Raw genomic sequence first — 18,328 nt, 5'->3', positions numbered from 1 at the left:
ATAAAATGCTGTGAAATGACTTTCAGAATACATAGTTTAACAGAAGCGATCACAATTCCCAGAGAGAAAACAAAACAGACAAAAGAATATATACTTTCTACTTTCCTAGGTCCAGTTTTTCAGGAGAGGGGGAAGATTGGTGCAAGCTACGTCCTGTCCCAGGTGTCACTTCCATATGGCCTCCTTGACACAGAGTGATTTTATTTTAGGCTGCGTAGCACCCTGTGCGTGAACCAATTTGTTCTGTGTGCCTGGCCAGCACCCTTTTTAAGCCAAAGGAGTCTTCATTTTAAGATGAAGATGCCAGTAGCCGACCTGCATGTACCTAAAATGCAACCAGGGAGTTATTTCCCATGAGTGCAGTATGCCTGACACACAGTTTGTGCATCCTTTTAGGACTTGGGATGTTATCTCAGGCTCCAAGACTGGAGAAGAGGTGAAGCAAAGGCCACCACTGCCCACAGCATCCCCACAGAGACCTCCCGCCCTTCCTCACCCTCACAAGATGCCTTACCTATTTTGGCCAAGGATGCAAGCATGATCCAGAGCGTGATCTCAAAGGGCACTTGGACGTGCTGATAATCCAGAGAGAAAAAGGCATGCTCTGAGGATTCATTGCCCTGGGCCTCCTCCGCAGCCCAGCTGGTATTCTCCAGGATCGCATCCTCCAGCAGTGGCATCGGTGGGGAGCCCTGCAGGGCTCTGACCCCAATGCCTTGGAGGACAGAGGAGAGCAAGGACCCGGCTAGAACAGCAGCAGCAGCTTTGCACCCCGACCTCCACTCCTCCATTCACCCTGGAAGCCGTCTGCCACGGGGATTTGGCTGCTGGCTGCTCCCGCTGTGGGAGACACCAATGCTCAGCTCGCCCTCGTTGCATGGGGTGCTGCAAAGAGAGGATCAATCGCTCTGCCTCACGATCCTCTCCTCCCCGATCCATCATTTTCCAGCTGGGAGACCCTCCGGCACCACGCAGGCAGAGCATCCTCCTGCAGATGACTCCTCGAAGAGGAGGTGTCTCCTGTGCCCTTAGACCAACTGCACAGCTATGCAAGCTTGAGGAAGGACTAAAGCACAATTTGGGTCTAACTCCTGACATATTTTGACTTCCAGTCTCTCAGAAACCCTTCTTGAAGGGGGAAAAAACCCAAAATAATATTCACCAGCGCTGCTCGAGCAGCCAGGCTTTGATGGAACAGGTCCCACCTAAAACTTGTGCCCACCTTACAGTGGGCTTCACTGGATGTCTCGTCTGTAGCCCAGTGCTCACTGACCAAACACACAGCAGTAACATCACTGATAACCAGTTTCCATTCAGCAAATGGAGCAGAGCAACCACTGTCCTATGGTAAGGTACCGAGCTGCTGGGCCACGCTGGATGGAAGTCGCCTGTGGTGGGACAATAAATGTCACCAATTGCTTAAAGCTCCTTCCTATATAAGGACTAACAGGAAAAGTTACCTTCACATCACCACTTAGAACGGCACTGAAACCTGCGTGAGCTCGCTTGGGAAAGCTGGAGGGAGGGAAAAATAAAAGGTTCTGTGGAACAGTTCGATGTGTTAATAACACAGAGTGGGGAAGGACCCAAAACCATCCTGGGCCAAATTCCTCCACTGTGGAGTTTTAAGTCGACGACGTTTCAACAGGGATGGATTTGGTCTGAGGAACACACGTAATTAAAACACAGAGGCCCCAGGCTGTTGTTAGACTGATCGATGGCCTGTTTGTTTGTCTTCTGCTGCCAAAATCGAGCTGTGAGGGACAAGCTGGTGACCCACTTTTCTGCTGTAACATCAGGACCCAACACTGTGCCAACACAGACCCCGAGTCTCTCAGCACCACGTGAGCTCCCATTCCCGACTAGATTATAAAGGAGGAGGATGATAGACTTCAGGAGTGACTTCTTCCCACTTTGCCACCATTAATTTGAGTTTATGGTATGCCTGCACCATGCTTTGCTGGCTAAGACAAAACTCTTCCCATCAGAGCTGCCTTTGAGCAAACTAAGCTCTTTAAACTCAGTGCCACTTCCCGTTGTGTATTTAAAAATAATAATAAACAAAACCACAGGACAGACACTTGGAGGAAGAATCCTGCCAGGTTTTTCTCCATCTGCTTCCCATCATCTGATTCCATAGTGTCTGGGATGGACAGGAGAGGAAGAGGTGAGGAGGTGTGACCTGAGAGAGGGAGAATGCAGCGCTCTTAACAGCAATCAAGAAGTGATTAAGAAATTACCTAGCCAGAGCTAAGAGCAGCAGAAGCAGTTCTGAGCCTGGACTTGCATGCCACACCACCGTACTTCCTCTTTCTGCTGAAATAGTTGGTGCCGAGCTTGGGAGTCTGACAACTCATTGCATTCAGTGGCACAGAAGAGGAGCTCTGTCAGCCTCCCACACCCTCCATCCCCTTTCTGTGACGAGGATCATGGCCCTGCAGCTCATGACCACAGATGCCTCAGTGCCCCTGCTCTGCAAACTGGCTTTCACCTCACAAAGGCTGCCTGGGGGGGTGTGGAGTCTCCTTCTCTGGAGATATTCCAGACCCATCTGGACCCAACCTGTCCTAGGGACCCTGCTTTGGCAGAGGGTTGAACCCGATGAGCTCTGTAGGTCCCTTCCAACCCTTACAGCGCTGTGACTCTGAAAGCTTGAGCATCCCCTTAATGGCTCCATCTTCCCCCTGACTCCGATGATGAGCTGTGCCCAGACTCTCACAAGGACCACAAAAGGCCCTCTGAAAGTTCTCTGGACATCACGTTCCATTATAGCAAGAGGCTTCAAGTTCACTTTTGGGATTTTGAAGCCCCTGGTTTTCCTCAGTTCCCCTCAAGTTAGACATAAACAAGCTCGCTCCTTCCCTCAAGTCCTTACCTCACATCCCTGCTCGTTACCTAACAGCTCTGAATAAACCAAAAGCCAAAGGCAAAATGTTTACCCAAAGTTCTGTGACACCAGAACACGTGTTGTTCCTCTTGTAATGGCTATCGATATTATCGAGCCACATTTTAACATGAGCACCATCTGATCAGATGTTTATTGACATCCTTTCATCTCTGTCTAATGCCACATGCTCTCCCACATTTTTCCACCATCTCAGGATGGATTCTGATCCCTGTAGTTGCACTGTGGGTACCTTGTTTGACTGAGAAGAGCAGAGTATCATGTGCTACAGTTACAGTGCCCAGAACTCAGGCTCCTGCAATGAAAACATAATGTTAAATTAACCATTTTAACTCCTTAATTGATGGCAATTTTCTGACGCCCTAAAACTGAATGCTGTAGCACAGGGGTTTTTCCTCAGCAGATCACAGGCCACAGATGTATAGAGGAGCCACCTTTGCAGTGCGGTGAGCTGGAAGAACCGATGTGATGCTTAACTCCTGCACACCCCACAGAGCCCAGGCAAGGACACAGAATCACAGAGCAGCTCTTGGGGATCAGCCTCAGCTCAGGACAGAGGATGGAAGAAGTTCTTCTCATCCACCATTTTCTGCTGGTTTGCTCAACCCTTCCTGTCCCCTGCCCAAACCACTGACCACCCACGGGGAAAACACCCAGCGCTCGGTTTGTCCGGGGTTGTGTATAACCCCTGTCAGGGTAGTTCTGTAACCCCAACTACAGTAAGACCCCAAGAGGAAAACCAGCCCTGGGAATCAGCATAGGGGACCCACACCTGGCAACCTGCATTGGACTTAAGACTGCAAACATCTTGTGATGATGCTGGTGGAAGATCCAGCCTGGATGAGCACAACAATCCCTCACCCCAGAGGCATGAGCTCGTTCTGCCTCCTGACAACTGTGTGTTTACAGCCATGTGGATGTTTGAATTGGGGGATTCAACCCCTTGTAGGGATGAGAGCCCATCTCCTGGCTGACTGAGCTCCATGCTGCTCCCCGCACCCCTGTGTTCATCCCATACCACAGTGGGAGGGCTGGTTTCTCTGATGTCCTTTACCTGCTGAATGCAGCCTTTGGTTTCATGCAGGTGGCCGCTTCTTGAGCTGTATTTGTTAAGTAAAAACATGCAAGGAAGCTGACCCACAGCCCTTTGTGATGCCATCATCATGCCAGCGATCAGTGACCTTTTCTTTGTGTTTAATACTGGGGCTGGAGGGGCAAAGGGTCTGCAGAGGGGACCAGAGCTGTGCCAGCCTCCCCTGACCAACCCAGGTCCCCACCCCATCATAGAATCACAGACTGGTCGGGGTTGAAAGGGACCCCAAGGATCACAGAGCTCCAACCCCCTGCCACAGGCAGGGACACCAACCTCCAGGCCTGGAGCTACACAAGGTTGCCCAGGGCCCCAGCCAACCTGGCCTTGAACACCCCCAGGATGGGGCACCCACTCCCTCTCTGGGCTGCCTGTTCCAGTCCCTCACCACACTCTGTGGTGAGTCCTACTTCCACCATTCTTGCATACTCAACATGAAGTGTTTTCACTTTATATTCCAGGAATGGCTTTTTGTAATTCCACTAACAGGAAAGGGGAATAAGAATAAACAAAATCTGTTCATTTAAAACTTCAAGCCAGGATTTTTTGGACATTATCCTGCCCTTGCATTCCCTGTTCCACTAAGCCCATAAACGTTTGGAAACAAGGCAGTCATATAGCTTTTGTACACAAAAAGAGTGACAGTGAGCATGGATCTGGGTTTCCTCTCATTCTTCTTCATTAACCTCTGGTGTTCTGATAATTAATTGAACTCTGAGATGTACCAACTTTACAGGGTTGAGCAACAGGCAGTGCAATAAAGAGTCTTATAAACTTGGCACTAGGCAGCAGAAGGGTGTAGTCACTGCAGATGGGGAATGAGAACGCAAAATAGCCACACAGTGTATTATGAAATGATATTATTGCACAAACTAAGACTTTTTCCATTGCAGAAAAGCCCAGCACACAAGCACAGGGAGGGATTTACAGCCACACCACGTGTCTTGCTGTAAAGTGAGGGAGTTGGGCTCTGATAAATAAAACTTCCAAATTGCAGCAAGGCTGGAGCTGCCAGTCCCAGGTAACAGCAGAGGGGACTCAAAACTAGCAGCTCTCTGGGGATAGTTCAGCTGCAGTGATGCCACTGAAATCACCATCACCAACACATCACCCAGCACCAGCCAACTGCCATGGACAGAGCCGCCGGCGTCACCAAGTTCAGAGTCACACATGTCAGTTCAAAAACTGGAGCTGTATTTAGGGAAGATGCTGATTCCACTCACCCTCAGGGAGAAGCAGCGTTAACAAGACACAGAAAACCCATGATGAGCCTCAGTGCTTCTCCTGGGGTTGGTTTTCAAGCCCCAGCTCTTCTGGCTGCTCACAGTCACTGCTCACCAGGCAAAGCTCCTCAGCCCCTCACTCACCTGCACTTCAACACCAGTAAATAACACCCCAGGAAGAGTGACAAGACACCAGATTGCTTCCAAGATACAGTGACTCAAGATTTGTTTTCTCCCTGAAAGAGAGCCCCAAACAAGCATCCCCAGCAAAATAAAACCCTGACAGACACAGCCTGAAAAAGAGCCCAAAGACATTTTGGGGGGTGGGGCAGGGGGTGTCATTAATTCAGCCCCACCACTGAATGATGCTCAAATCCCCCCCCACTCCTCCAACTCGCTCCACTGCACCAGAGATCCCTCCAGCCTTTTTGCCTTCCCCAAAGCACAGCCCAGAATCCCCACAGGGGAAGGGGGAGGAAGGTCTGTGGCCTCGTGGGATTTATAGGTCAATACTACACACTTTTATTCCCACCTGGAAGCCTGCAGGACACCAGGATGAGGTATGTGGCAGCAGAGTTCATTAGCAGCTGAGCACTCATTTACCAAGCAGCTGCTGACCCACACAGCTGATTTATAATCCTAATAGACTGATGAGGTGATCACAAATAAATTAACTCAAAGGAGGTGGCAGGCACTAAGCAGTGAGGCTCTGCCAGAAAAGCAAATGAAGTTAATTAAAATCAAAAAGCTAAGTGGAGGCAGCTTGTATGTAAAACAGGGAAAAACCCACATCAGAATTGCAACTTCGTGTCTAAAGTCATGGAGACAAAGCTGGAATTACCATCTTTCTGGATTTTAACCTGCACAGTGTAAGAGCATCAGCTGGTGGATGCTGGTACTCTCCACATGTGGAAAAAACACTTTGTGGGAAACAATCCTCCCCCCAAAGAAAGCCAGCCCTGGAGATGTACTGAGAAATGGCTGGAGACCCGTGGAAATGCTGAGCTATGAGGTGCAAAAGGAAATCACCACTAGGTATCAGCATTTCACTGCTTAACAGGTACCAGAAAAATTGATAGCCTTGATCTGGCCTGTGTAAATCCCCTTTTAGGCACCCAGGTAGGTCCAGTCACCTTCTAGAGGAGCTTGGAACAGGCTTTGGGAATGACATCACAGCTGCAGGTCACTGCTCATTAGGTAGATTTAATTGCAGAGCCCAGTTCATGCCAGCATGCTGGTCCCAGGGCCTGGGGGAGCGTTTCTCTGTAGGAAAATGAAATGAGAAGTGGGAATGAAAGTGAAAAGCACCCCTGGTATTTCTCCTTCAATGTCTGATCACAACCACCAGCAGGGATTCAGCTTCATGTGTCCTACCTATGAAATGGGGTGTTATGTTGGTAATAAAATACATCAGCAGCATGGAAAAGCTCACCTTTCCAGGGATTCTTCCTTCTGGAATTGGAGTTCAAGCAATTTTCCCTGCTAGTGAAAATGGGTGCAGCCGAGGGGAGTTTTACTCACTCAGTATCTGTCAAAGAGAAATAAATCCAAAGCATGTCATGGATTAAAATACACCAATAAAAAGGAACTAAAAATAGCCTCTAAGTGATTAGTAAATCTTTTTTGCCTCATCTTTCCTCAAACAACCAGATTTTGCTCTTAAAACGTATTCTGCAGCAGCAGCACCACAGAGATCTTTCTGCCCACAAAGGGAAGTAGATTGTCCCCACAGAGAAGTAAATTTTGAGAAGTTACTTAAATTTTGGATTAACCCAGAATACCAGGAGGAAAAAGCACCTAGATGAGACTTCTCCATGGGCAAAACAGCAGAGCATCGATGAATGCAGCCTGTGGTGCCTTATGTTAACAATCTGCCTTTATCCACATCTTCACTAATTGATAAGGGAAATCAACTTAAAAGGGTAGATAATGACAGGACAAGGGGGATGGATTAAAGCTAAAGGAGGGAAGATTTAGATTAGATATTAGGGGAAAGTTCTTTACAGAGAGAGGTGAGGGGCTGGAACAGGCTGCCCAGAGAGGGGGTGGGTGCCCCATCCCTGGGGGTGTTCAAGGCCAGGTTGATGGGGCCCTGGGCAACCTTGTGTAGCTCCAGGCCTGGAGGTTGGTGGCCCTGCCTGTGGCAGGGGGTTGGAGCTCTGTGATCCTTGGGGTCCCTTCCAACCCAGACCAGTCTATGATTTGCTCAGACCACTAAAACACACATAAAACAGAAAATCCATTATCTTTTCCATCCCTCCACGCTGGGCATTTATTTAAATGCTAAAAACTAAGCTTATGTTCTTCTAGTAGAAAACACAAAACCCAGAAGTGTGGGTTTTACATGAAGTTCTGTATTATCCTTACAGGTGCCAGACACGTCCTCACTTCATCTGCACCCATAATACAGCTGGTTTCAGCATTACTGCTATCATGACACATGTAACATTCCTCACTTCCACCAGGTTGTAATACAGGCTGTAATTATACCTATAGGTCTAACAAGGTTATCCCATGACTCTGCTTGTTTGGTTGTTTTCATTCTGGCTAAAATTGTCCATGTATCTGGTAAAAGGAATTCAGATGTGGGCTGTGAAGCCAGACCTGGAGAGGTATGGGATGGGCAGAGTTATCTCCACAGGCTCTTCTGTGGTGGGAGAAGCAGGTCCAGCAGGTTTTCTCCCAGCAGAGCAGCTGACAAGGATCAGCAGCCTCTGCTGAAACCACAGTTGACTTCACAGCCAGGGTCCTGAGGTCAGCAAGAGAGAAGGACAGGTCTGAACAAACACACTTCTCAGGGCTGGGAAGGACAGAAAAACCACCCAAGTCTGGACCTCAGCTTCAAACTCTGACTTCCCCGTTTCCTGAGGAAGAACCTTGTGCAATTAACTTCTTTCAGGGCTTTGGTTTGAGCTATAAATACATCCCAGGGAACCCGAAGGCCAGGTCAAGGCAGCACAAACATCACAGAGCACTTCTTCATGCTGTTAATTGCAAACCCCTTGATTACTGGTGCCCTTTGGAGTATTTTTCTCTATCACCCCAGCTCACTTCTTCCACTGAGGAAGACTTTAAAGTGCTGCTCACTCTGGGCTCCTCCAGAATTTAATGAAATCACTTGGCCTCTTCCCAACGACCCTGTTTGATTCTGAATGCTGAGAAGAAGATTGATGCCACACATATGGAATTTGAGCAATGCACTTACTGCAAAGCATCCTTCCCCCATCAGCCTCCTGGAAAAGGAGGGACTAGTCTCAGTACACCCCCCACTCCCTGCACCATGAAGGGCAAGGAGAATTTTTCATCAGGTGAGAGGCTCTTACTTTGGCCACCCAGATGGCTTTTACCTCAGGAGCAGGTTCCTCTCAGTCTTGCCAGTCAAACTACAGCAATCTCTTTCATCTGCCTGAAAACACCCATCCTACCCCAGCAGTGCCACAGAAGAGCCTCCCTCAGGCTGAAGACCACCTGTAAAAATAACATAAAAGATGGTTTCTCATCTCCAATCCCCAGCTTTCAAAGAGCAGGACTGGGCTTTTCAAAGGCAGCTGAGGGATGTGAACACCCAGCTCTCAAGGCAGTTCCAGAGAAGCAAAGTGCCCGTCTTCCTACAGCTCCAAGATCAAAGTACATAAAAAGCTGGGGAAACGCCTCAAAACTGGGGTATTCACTCCACTTGGACACCAAATTGGCTCCTTCAGACCATCAGTTCGACTGAGTGGCCTGGTCAGCCAACTGTGTGTTTTATTTTTGATGTCACATTTGGATACACAGACTGTATATTCAAACACACCTCTGCTCACACCTGCCCGTGCTCCAGCCATCACAGCCGGAGCTGAACTCACAGCTCCAGGAATTTAAGTTCTACCAATCCCAAACCTAATGAGAAGCATCAGAAAAAGGTTACAAGTGTTCAGGTATATGGAAGTATCACAGTTCCCTTTCCACAACACACCCTGTGTTCAGAGGGCTGTGACACCACACGCAGTGACGCACACAGGGGCAGTTGCATCATCCTCCTCCTCCTCAAGCAGCCCCATGCAGTGAAGGTGCAGTCTTGGCAGATGCAACACTTAGGGCTTTCTTCTGCAAATTCCCTCCTCTGCAGGGGCCAAAACAAGTACAAGTTTTACTCTAAGCCTTGCCATTCAGTTTCTGTTATGGTAAATGCAACTAATTAATAAGCTAAATTACTTGAATTAAGAGCACCAAGATGGATCCCTCATGAACTCAGATCTTCCATGTTCTGGGGCATCTTTTGAGCCCACTTGTATTTCCATCATAAACACCAGCTCAGAGACGACTTTAAAAGCTCAACTACTAAAGATGCTGGATTAAAAACCACAACCACCCAAGCAAAAAACTACCCCAACAAACAACTCTGCTCTCTTCAAAGGACTGATCGGATGCCAGGGGTCTTGATTTACAGACACAGGTACATTTGCATCTGATGTGTTATTACCCAGAGATCACAAGATCCTTCATATTCTCTTAGAGGGTTGATAAAGATAAAAAAAATACACATTGTGCATCAGCATGTAAGAGATGAGTCTGAAAAACAAAAGGTTTGGGTCACATTACATGTTTCATCCCAAATCTCAGGGAAAGTCTGCCTTCTTCATCCCACACCTATGCATGGAGTGGCACCAGGAACAGGATACAAGGATTTAACTGGCACAGGTCACAAAGCTCACACAATCCTATAAATACCATTTGTCATTTGATTTTTGGATTTCATTATTAAAATGCAGAACTGCACGTCTGCCAACCCACACTCAGTCCCAGCACAAAGAAAGAGGTTTCCTTACTAGAAGGAAACTTCTGCAAACCAGGTAACAGCCTAATTCATTCATCCTTTTAAAATCATAGAATGGTCTGGGTTGGAAGGGACCCCAAGGGTCACAGAGCTCCAACCCCCCTGCCACAGGCAGGGACACCAACCTCCAGGCCTGGAGCTACACAAGGTTGCCCAGGGCCCCATCCAACCTGGCCTTGAACACCCCCAGGGATGGGGCACCCACCCCCTCTCTGGGCAGCCGGTTCCAGCACCTCACCACTCTCTCTGGAAAGAACTTCCCCCTAATATCTTCACTCCATCCCCCTTGTCCTGCCAGTCTCTGCCCTTTAACAAGCTGGTTCCCCTCCTGTTTCTCTGCTCCCTTCAGGGACTGGAAGGCTGCAATGAGGTCCCCTCTCAGCCTTCTCTTCTTCAGGCTGAACCAGCCCAACTGTCTCAGCCTCACTCCGTAGGGGAGCCGCTCTGAGCATCCTCCTGGCTCCTCTGACCCCTCTCCAAGTCTCACATCTTTCTTGTACTGGGGCCCCAGCTCTGGGCACAGGACTCCAGCTGGGGCCTCAAAGGCAGACACAGCAATTAATTTCCAGCTGAAATACCTACTGAAAAGTAGTAACAGATAAGGAAGAAATGGGTTTGAAAGCCAAACACCAACACTTCCATAATAAAAATCCACAAAAGGTGAAGAAACTTACAGTACCTCTCCAGGAACACTCCAGTTGTCTTGGTTTCCTGAGGCTTCAGGCACTTCATTGCCAAGTAAATAAAGGCAGAGTCCATTTACTAAAGATGCAAGTGGGAACATAAAATAACAACATACTGACAAAAAGCTGAGTGGATTTCAGCAGAGACAAGGATTTATTTAAAAGGACAAGTCTTTTTCACAGAAAATCAGGTAATTTTACAATCCTGATCAAGTCTTTCACCAAGACAGGCGTTGTGACATAGCCCATCTATGCAGTACAGCCACACACATCACATCAATGTATTTCTGATGTCTGACAGTGGCCACCAACCACCCAGGGTCCTCAACACCTCCATCTGTTGACAAGACTTTCAAACCATTTGCTGCAGCAAAATTATAACCTGAATGTCCAAAACTTGGGCTTTGACTCTCTAAACCAAATCCAGAGCCCAGGAAAGCAAACCCACCTCCCACTTGGGGCTGGCTCAGTCTCTTGTAGTAGTTTTCCCAGCACACATCTTGACTGACTTTTTCTTGCAGGAACAAATCTGATGGTAGAGGAGCACACTCACTCACCCAGCCAGTCTCAGGAGGACTCATACAATATAAAAATATGGTTGGCTAGCATTTTAGAGAAAGCTCTTTCAAATTCTGTACCAGAAGAAGTTCCCTGTATACCATGCTTGTTAGCAGAGGGAATAAAAAGTTGGGTTTAGGCCTTAAGATACTTATTTGATGAACTCTGTAGTGTGTAAATGCTTTCAGTTCCTAACATGATCATGAGAGGGAAGCATTCAACTCTGAATCCTAGTCATCTCTGCAGCTAAGCAGAGCAGTCATGATGTAAACTGCATCCTGCTGCTCTTTCACAATGCCAGGTTTGAGATCTGTAGGGCAGGAGTACTGAATTCAGAGCTACTTCTGTTGGTAGTGTTGTGCAAACTAAGCAAAGCCAAAGAGTGCAAGAGCACTTCCCTGGCTTTTGATGTTTCTATAGTCTGGTCCTGGGATATCTGAAAGCTTATCTGGTTCAGGTTACTCCTTATCAAGCTGCAGGTGAGGAGGTTTCTCACAGAACCACACCTGGTGAGGTTTTCTTCAAAAAACTGTTTATAGAGCTCTGCCACTTTTGTTTCCACATACTTGTTGAGCACAGAATTTGAAAGAGGCTCCTCACAGAGCATGATACTCCTTTCTGCAGCCTCATCTCCAGGCAAGGACTTCCCACCTGGCTTTTCAGGATGCTCAGGTAGAGGAGACTGACCTAGAGAAATATCTACGGAGAGCAAAACAGGGCCATCAGGAAGCTCATCACACATGTGGTCCAGAACACAGCCCGAGTCACACATGTGGTCCCCCACACGGTCTCCCCCGATGTGCAGGTCAGGGTAGTTTTGATAAATGCTGTTGCATGACCAGGATCTGTACAAATCCACTGGCTCAGCAGCTTGTCCTCTCCCAGGGATATGTAAAGCCAGTGATACTGTCCCTTCAGCCAGCACCTTCTGATCTTTGGCAGGTAACTCCTGTGGGGATCTCCACTGAGGAGCACTCCCGTGCTCCACCTGGCTGCTTTTCACAGAGGTCTCACCCCGCTTCTCATGTTCATCAGCAAAGCCTTGGATTTTGGGGTTTTCCACAAGTTTCTGTCTCCAGATTCCCTCTTTATCCTTTCTGGAGGGATGTGATTTGTGAGGCTTGTCTTGATGACAGGTCTCCTTATAGACGAGTCGAGTTAAGATGCCTTCTGCCAGCATGATGACAAGTGGGAGTCAGTCTAATCACCAGAGTTCCATGTAGCCCTGTGAGTGAGAGACAGGCAGAGCACCTCAAACTGACTTGGCCAAAGAGGATGAACAGTAAAAGCACTTTTTTTTTTTAAAAGACTGACTTTTCTGTTCCTCTAGAATATTTATTTCCCAGTAATCAGCAAGCTGCATGCTTTTCTACCATTTTAACCTTTATAATAAAAATAATTCTGAAGATCTAAGGAGGACATTAACTGGGCTCTTGATCTGTACCAGCACTTCTGCTCCTAGTTCTCTCTTCTGGTGAGTTGAGATAGATCATACTTATGAGCTGTTAAAACCAGCCAAGTTATTTACTTGTCTGTATCACTCCCACCAGTTGCAAGTCAATCTTCCATTGAAAGACAACAATGCTTAAGAGCTAAAGGGATGATGCATGAAGGAAAGCAACGTCAAATTCAGACTCAGAGGTTGGTTCTGAATCAGCCTGAGCTCTCCCATGAGTTGCCAAGTTGCTCCAGAAGATGCTGTCCTACAGGACTGCATTCAAGACAGAGTTCACCTACACAAATGTTTTTAGAGTCCCTCTTAATGATGATTTCAAAAGATTTCATCTTCCCCAACTGTGAAGCGATGGGTAGGATGTTTGTCCAACTATAGACTCCAGAGTTTTACTATGAGCACAGAACTAAAGGCTAGCTAACGTGCCTCAAAATAATCTACTCTATTCAATTCACCTCCTGTTAAAAACCAAAGGGAACTTTTCCACTTAGAGCCAAGCCTGACCTAAGCTCGCTAAGGAAAAGATCATCACTGCTCCTCTTAAGGATAAACAGAGAACACAAGAACCCCCCCGTTGTTGAATTGCCTTTAAGCTCCATGCATTTCAAGTCCCTTCACACATCCTTAGTGTGCTGGTGGGTTGAACCAGTGGGGAGAGGCAAGGGATGAGGCAGCTTTACTGAAGAGCACACAGCCAGTCTCCCAGAGAAGGGGACATACTGGCACAACGTTTGAAATACACCAAAAACCCTACCTAGATCATGGACAACTCAAAACCTTTCACAGCACTGGCAATTTACACCTTTGGTAATACTGTGCAAGGCACCAGAGAGCTCTCCACAAACAAACCCTCTGCAAATTTAGTATCTGATATGTAACCTGAAAGATGCTCCTCACTCTACTTGTTTGCTTCTAACTATCAGCAACCAAACCACAAACTCTGGGTTATTTGCCCTGCAATAAAGCTTCATACACTGGTCACCTTTTTTAGGAATCCTAGTACTCCTTCCAGAAAGCTGTTCTAAAACTCTAGTTACTTGAGAGATGGGTATTTTCAGCCTCTCTCCTCACTTCACACATTGCCACAGCACAACTGGCTGCTTTGTTTTCTTCTTTCAGTGATCTTATAGCTTGAATCCCACTGTTTGCTCCCTGAAGCTTATGGGAACACTAGAATTGTGAGTGTTCTCTCTGCAAGTGAGACCAAAGCAGATGAAAGGCAGTACAGGCAGTACACCATGCCCTCTCCTGGTTACATTACCAAAGCTGTTTATCTACAGCATCATTTACATATGCAAAAAAGCAGGACAATGTTTTCTTAAGCCCTTAGGAAACCAAGAGCCATTTTTGAAAGAGATGAGTACTTGGCAGGCTGAATCTTGCTGAAGAGTCAGTGGAACCTGGCACACCACATGCCTCACTGGCTTCTGAAAAACACAACACAGGTACCCAGGTGGTTACATGCTAAAGACTTTACTCTGATGCTTCAGAGATGCTCACAGTGCTAACCTAAGAGCTAAAGTATCAGAATCTTGGCAAAATTGCTTTCTCTAAAGTAAATGATCCCTGCACTTTTAAGTGAAGCTTAAGAAAAGCAAAGCCCAGAGTCCAGACTTACCAAGCCCAGCAGCACAAGAGGCAGATAATCACATCTCTCCAAACTCTCCCACTACAGCAGCTCTCAGAGGCCAGATTCTTACATACTTTCTTCACTGGTGTCTGTGTGGAAAAAAACCTGACACACACATGACCCAGTTCCTCTTTTTTCTCTTTTAAAACAGAAGTGATCCCACTGGGAAAGCGTGTGGTTTTTGATAACCAAGTGACAGGAGACCTAAAAGAGGATGTTAAAGATGTGATTGAGCCATTTGTGAGTGTGGGCAATGCTGCCAAGTGGGAGAATGCATCATTTAAACCCAAAGGCTACTAAAGGAGCAGGCTGCCTGCCCCTCAACAGGCTGCTTGAAACTAAGTTCCACCAAACATCTACAGTTTTGTTCTGACACCCACCAGACATATGGGGGTGATGTTACACCATTTCCCCTTTTGAAACAGCCACATTTAAAGTCCTGTGACCTTCCTCTGGTGGGAATGAGGTTGGCAGCTTCTTTTCATCAAGATTTTGATTAAATATTATTTGTGATTAAATATTATTTGTCTATGAAATGCTAATACAAAAACCTGCTCTCAGCAGCCATCAGACAGCAGTAGACAATCATGTCAACCATTGACCAAAGCCACTTTCCATGGGCTTAAAAATCACCTGTCTCAACAGCAGGTCAGAGGCATCCCTGGGGTGTTTTTAGCATGCCCTTCTCACACAGGCTGAAGCTGAGCCCATGCACTGAGCCCATGCACTGAGCCACACATCTCCCCCAGCACTAGAGCCCATCTATTGACACTTCGAAGAGTTTTCTCTTGATGCCTTCTCCAAAATTTCACTTTTCTCAGGAGATAAAGAAATAAATGAGAAGCCAAACATCATCCAAGTTCTCCACAAAAAGCTCTTAGACACTGTTTAGTGTAACAGGAGACAGATGTAAAATACAACTAGAGTGTAAAGACAGCACCAGAGATACACACTGACTGCAGCACATGATCCAACACGTGTTGGCACTAATGATGCACCTTAGAAATCAATCAGTGCAAGGTCTGAAATAACTATGACTGCAGAGGTCCAATGGAGCCTCTTTAAAAGTATTCCTCTGGTGCTTTCCACCTCTACTGCACAAAAGTCTTCAGGTTTTATGGAGGCAGAATGGGAACTATTTTGATTCCCACTGGATTTATATAAAGCGTATTTCATATGTAAAGGCTGCTTAAAATCACTTTAGTTTTAATCACCTTATAGGACTAGCATCTGCCACGGATGCTGTGGTTCTGAGTACCCCTGCCCCGAGCCTGGGAGGCAACCAAACCTCACAGGAAACACAGTGGTGCAAAACCCAGGTAGTTTTACACCTCACATTCAAACCCCTGGTAGTTTTAAGCCTTGTGTCCCTCATCAAATTCGTAATTAGCCCCAGTTGCAGCCATAGGGTTTGAGCTGCAGTTTTACCAAAACACAAAAGCAGCAGAGAAAGGAAGAGGAAGGAATCGCATCAGGTCATTAGTCTTTAGTGATTAAAAAATGAAGTCACTTTTCATTTCAGTTGTGCTCAGGTGCCAAATGCATCAATATTACAGGGCAACTAATGACTTTCTATCAATAAGAGCTTATCTAAAAGCTCTCAGATGTACAGAAACAGAGCTAGACTGAGCCAGAGTTCTTTCAGGAGCTGGTAACAGCCTGCAGCCAGAAGAGACAGCCAGCAACAGGTACAGTGCTGAACTCATGAGGTGAATAGATAAGGAAAAGCTAGACTACATCACTCATACATGGAATAAAGGTGACAGCATTGTGTATTGCCACACACAATTACCCTATTACAGCAGCTACAGCAGCACACAAACAGAATCCCCTATTCCAGCCCAGAACAGAGTTTTTACACACACAGAAGCACAAGCCGGCTACACTGGAGGGTGAGGGAGCCCTGGGACAGGCTGCCCAGGGGGTGTGGAGTCTCCTTCTCTGGAGATATTCAAGACCCGTCTGGACACCAACCTGTGCAATATGAGCTGGGGAGCTGCTTTGGCGGGGGCGGGTTGGACCCGATGAGCTCTCGATGCCCCTTCCAACCCCTATGATTCTATGATACTCTGACCGGTTTATTATCCACACACAGCCGCTGCCAGCCTCCTGCTTCCCACTTCAGCCAGCAGCACCTCACTGCAGCCACCCCAGCTCCTCGGGGGATCCAACACCCCCTCGCACAGGGGCTCCTACCTCACCCCGGGCGCTCCAGCTCCCGGGCGGCCACTCCAGCCTCTTCCGACGGCTTTAACAACCGGTCCCCAGCCCCGCGCCTCTCCGCCGGCCGGGCCGGGCCCCACACGGCCCTGGGCGCACAGGCGAAGGGCCTCACTGCAGCCGAGCGGAGCTGCGGGGCGGCAAAGCTCTTCTTTAGCATACGGAAGGCCGGTACCGCTGCCCAGCGGCGGGGAGGCTACAGGGGAGGAAAGGCGACCGGCGGGGCTGAACCCGGGCTGGGCACCCAGCGGCATCCCCGGCCCTGAAGGGAGAGGCGGCCTGGGCAAAGCCGGGCACTCCCGGGAGGACGCTGCGAGGAGGGGCCGGAGGGCTGCGGCTCCCGACGACAGAACCGCTCGCCGGTACCGCGGACTCGACAAGAAAGAAACACCCCAAAACCACAACACCCACCACCCGCCATCACGGCCCCGCAGCTGAAGCGCGGAGAGGGCGGGTCCCGGCGCTGACTGACAAGAGGAGCAGCCAATGGGAAAGGCGAGGCAGGGCCGCCGCCGCCGCTGTGTGGCCGTTGGTTGCCGCAGCAACGGCACGAAGCGGCGGCCGTGGGCGCCATTAGGGTCCGTTGCACCGGCGGGAACGGGTACGGGGAGCGGAGAGGGTCAATTCGAGCCTTAGCCCCAGGTCCGGGCGGCGGCCCTTCGGCTGCTCCCGCCCGCCCGGCAGGTGAGGCAGAGGCGGGCCGCTGGCGCTCGGGGATGGGCGTTAGCGGGCTGCGGGACCGGGGGGTCGGCGGGGGCCGGAGGAGGCGGTGGCGGCGGCGGCCCCGTGCCCTAGCGAGCGGGGGTGGGTGCGGCGGGCGGAGCCGTGCGGCGGGCGCGGCCGGGTGGTAACGAGCTGTGTGCCGGGGCCACGGGCGCCACGGCCCGCCTCCCGCCGGCTCCCGGGGCGGGCGCCGAGGGGCCCCTCTGCAGCCCCGAGCCCCGCAGCCGCCCCGCAGGGCTCCAGGTTGTCCCGAACAAACTTTGCAGTCTGAAGTACCAGGATCACGGGGATGCGGAGAAACAAGCGGCTGAGTACATCTGCTGGAGGCTCATTGGAAGAGTTTTTAGAAGAGTTTCTCATTAAAACTCATTAAAAGAGAGAAACTCGTGGGTATTTGTTGGGGGTGATGCTGGGTAGGGAGCGCTGCCTGACCTCTTCCGATGGTCTTTGCCCCCCAGCGCTTCCCTGAGCGTAATCCCTGTCCAGAACAAGTGCTGCAGCCGGCAGTGGCTCGGAGGAAGGGGCAGACAAGGCCGGTACTCCGCTGTGGGGTGGGTGCAGACCCGGGGTAACCGCCTGCCTTTGCCCCTTACACCTTGAACCGGCCCAACGTCAGCATCCCAACACAGAAAGCCTCCTTAGGCAGTGTCAGGCATCACAAAAAGCCCCCCAAAAGTGAGATGGGCAAAGGAGGGAAACACTGAGTCAGGAAAACACTGTGGGGAAAGCTTAGGGGCTTCTCACCAATTACTGCATTGTCTGTGTTTCTTTTACATTGGCTATCAAAGTTCTGTCACTGTAATGGGAAAAATGCAGAAGAGATCTGATAAAGTTACTGATCAGTCTGAATCTGTTAATTAATGGATTTAAACTAAACACCCAACCTAAAAGCCAAATTTAACTACATTTGTCTTGGTAAATCTTATCGCTTGTGTTCCTCACTTGGTGGGTTCAGTGCACAGGTCTGGCCAAAGCCTTGTTCTCAGGTTAAAAAAGAAAAGGAAAGCCAAGACACAGATCTTTATAT

At 48.8% G+C, this 18,328-nt stretch overlaps 2 protein-coding genes across 2 annotated transcripts in view; both read right to left on the bottom strand.

Moving 5' to 3' along the window:
* LOC311195611 (sodium/hydrogen exchanger 2-like) overlaps window positions 1-791 on the bottom strand; it is a gene marked incomplete at both ends in the record, with an annotated part of 29,042 nt that extends 28,251 nt beyond the window's left edge. The window contains one exon of the mRNA XM_084269019.1: window positions 515-791. Coding sequence (XP_084125145.1) covers window positions 515-791 — 277 coding nt within the window. The remainder of the gene's footprint in view (window positions 1-514) is intronic.
* Window positions 792-11,564: 10,773 nt separating this feature from the next.
* Window positions 11,565-12,455, bottom strand: LOC311195574 (TLR adapter interacting with SLC15A4 on the lysosome-like; the record flags this gene model as incomplete). The annotated part of the gene is made up of 1 exon (XM_084268978.1): window positions 11,565-12,455. The coding sequence occupies one exon, from the start codon at window positions 12,453-12,455 to the stop codon at window positions 11,565-11,567; it is 891 nt and encodes a 296-aa protein (XP_084125104.1).
* Between the last annotated feature and the right edge of the window lie 5,873 nt (window positions 12,456-18,328).

Source organism: Gallinula chloropus, assembly GCF_964237585.1.
Source record: "Gallinula chloropus genome assembly, chromosome: 11".
Lineage (NCBI taxonomy): Eukaryota > Metazoa > Chordata > Aves > Gruiformes > Rallidae > Gallinula > Gallinula chloropus.
This window is presented reverse-complemented; position numbering and strand designations above follow the sequence as displayed.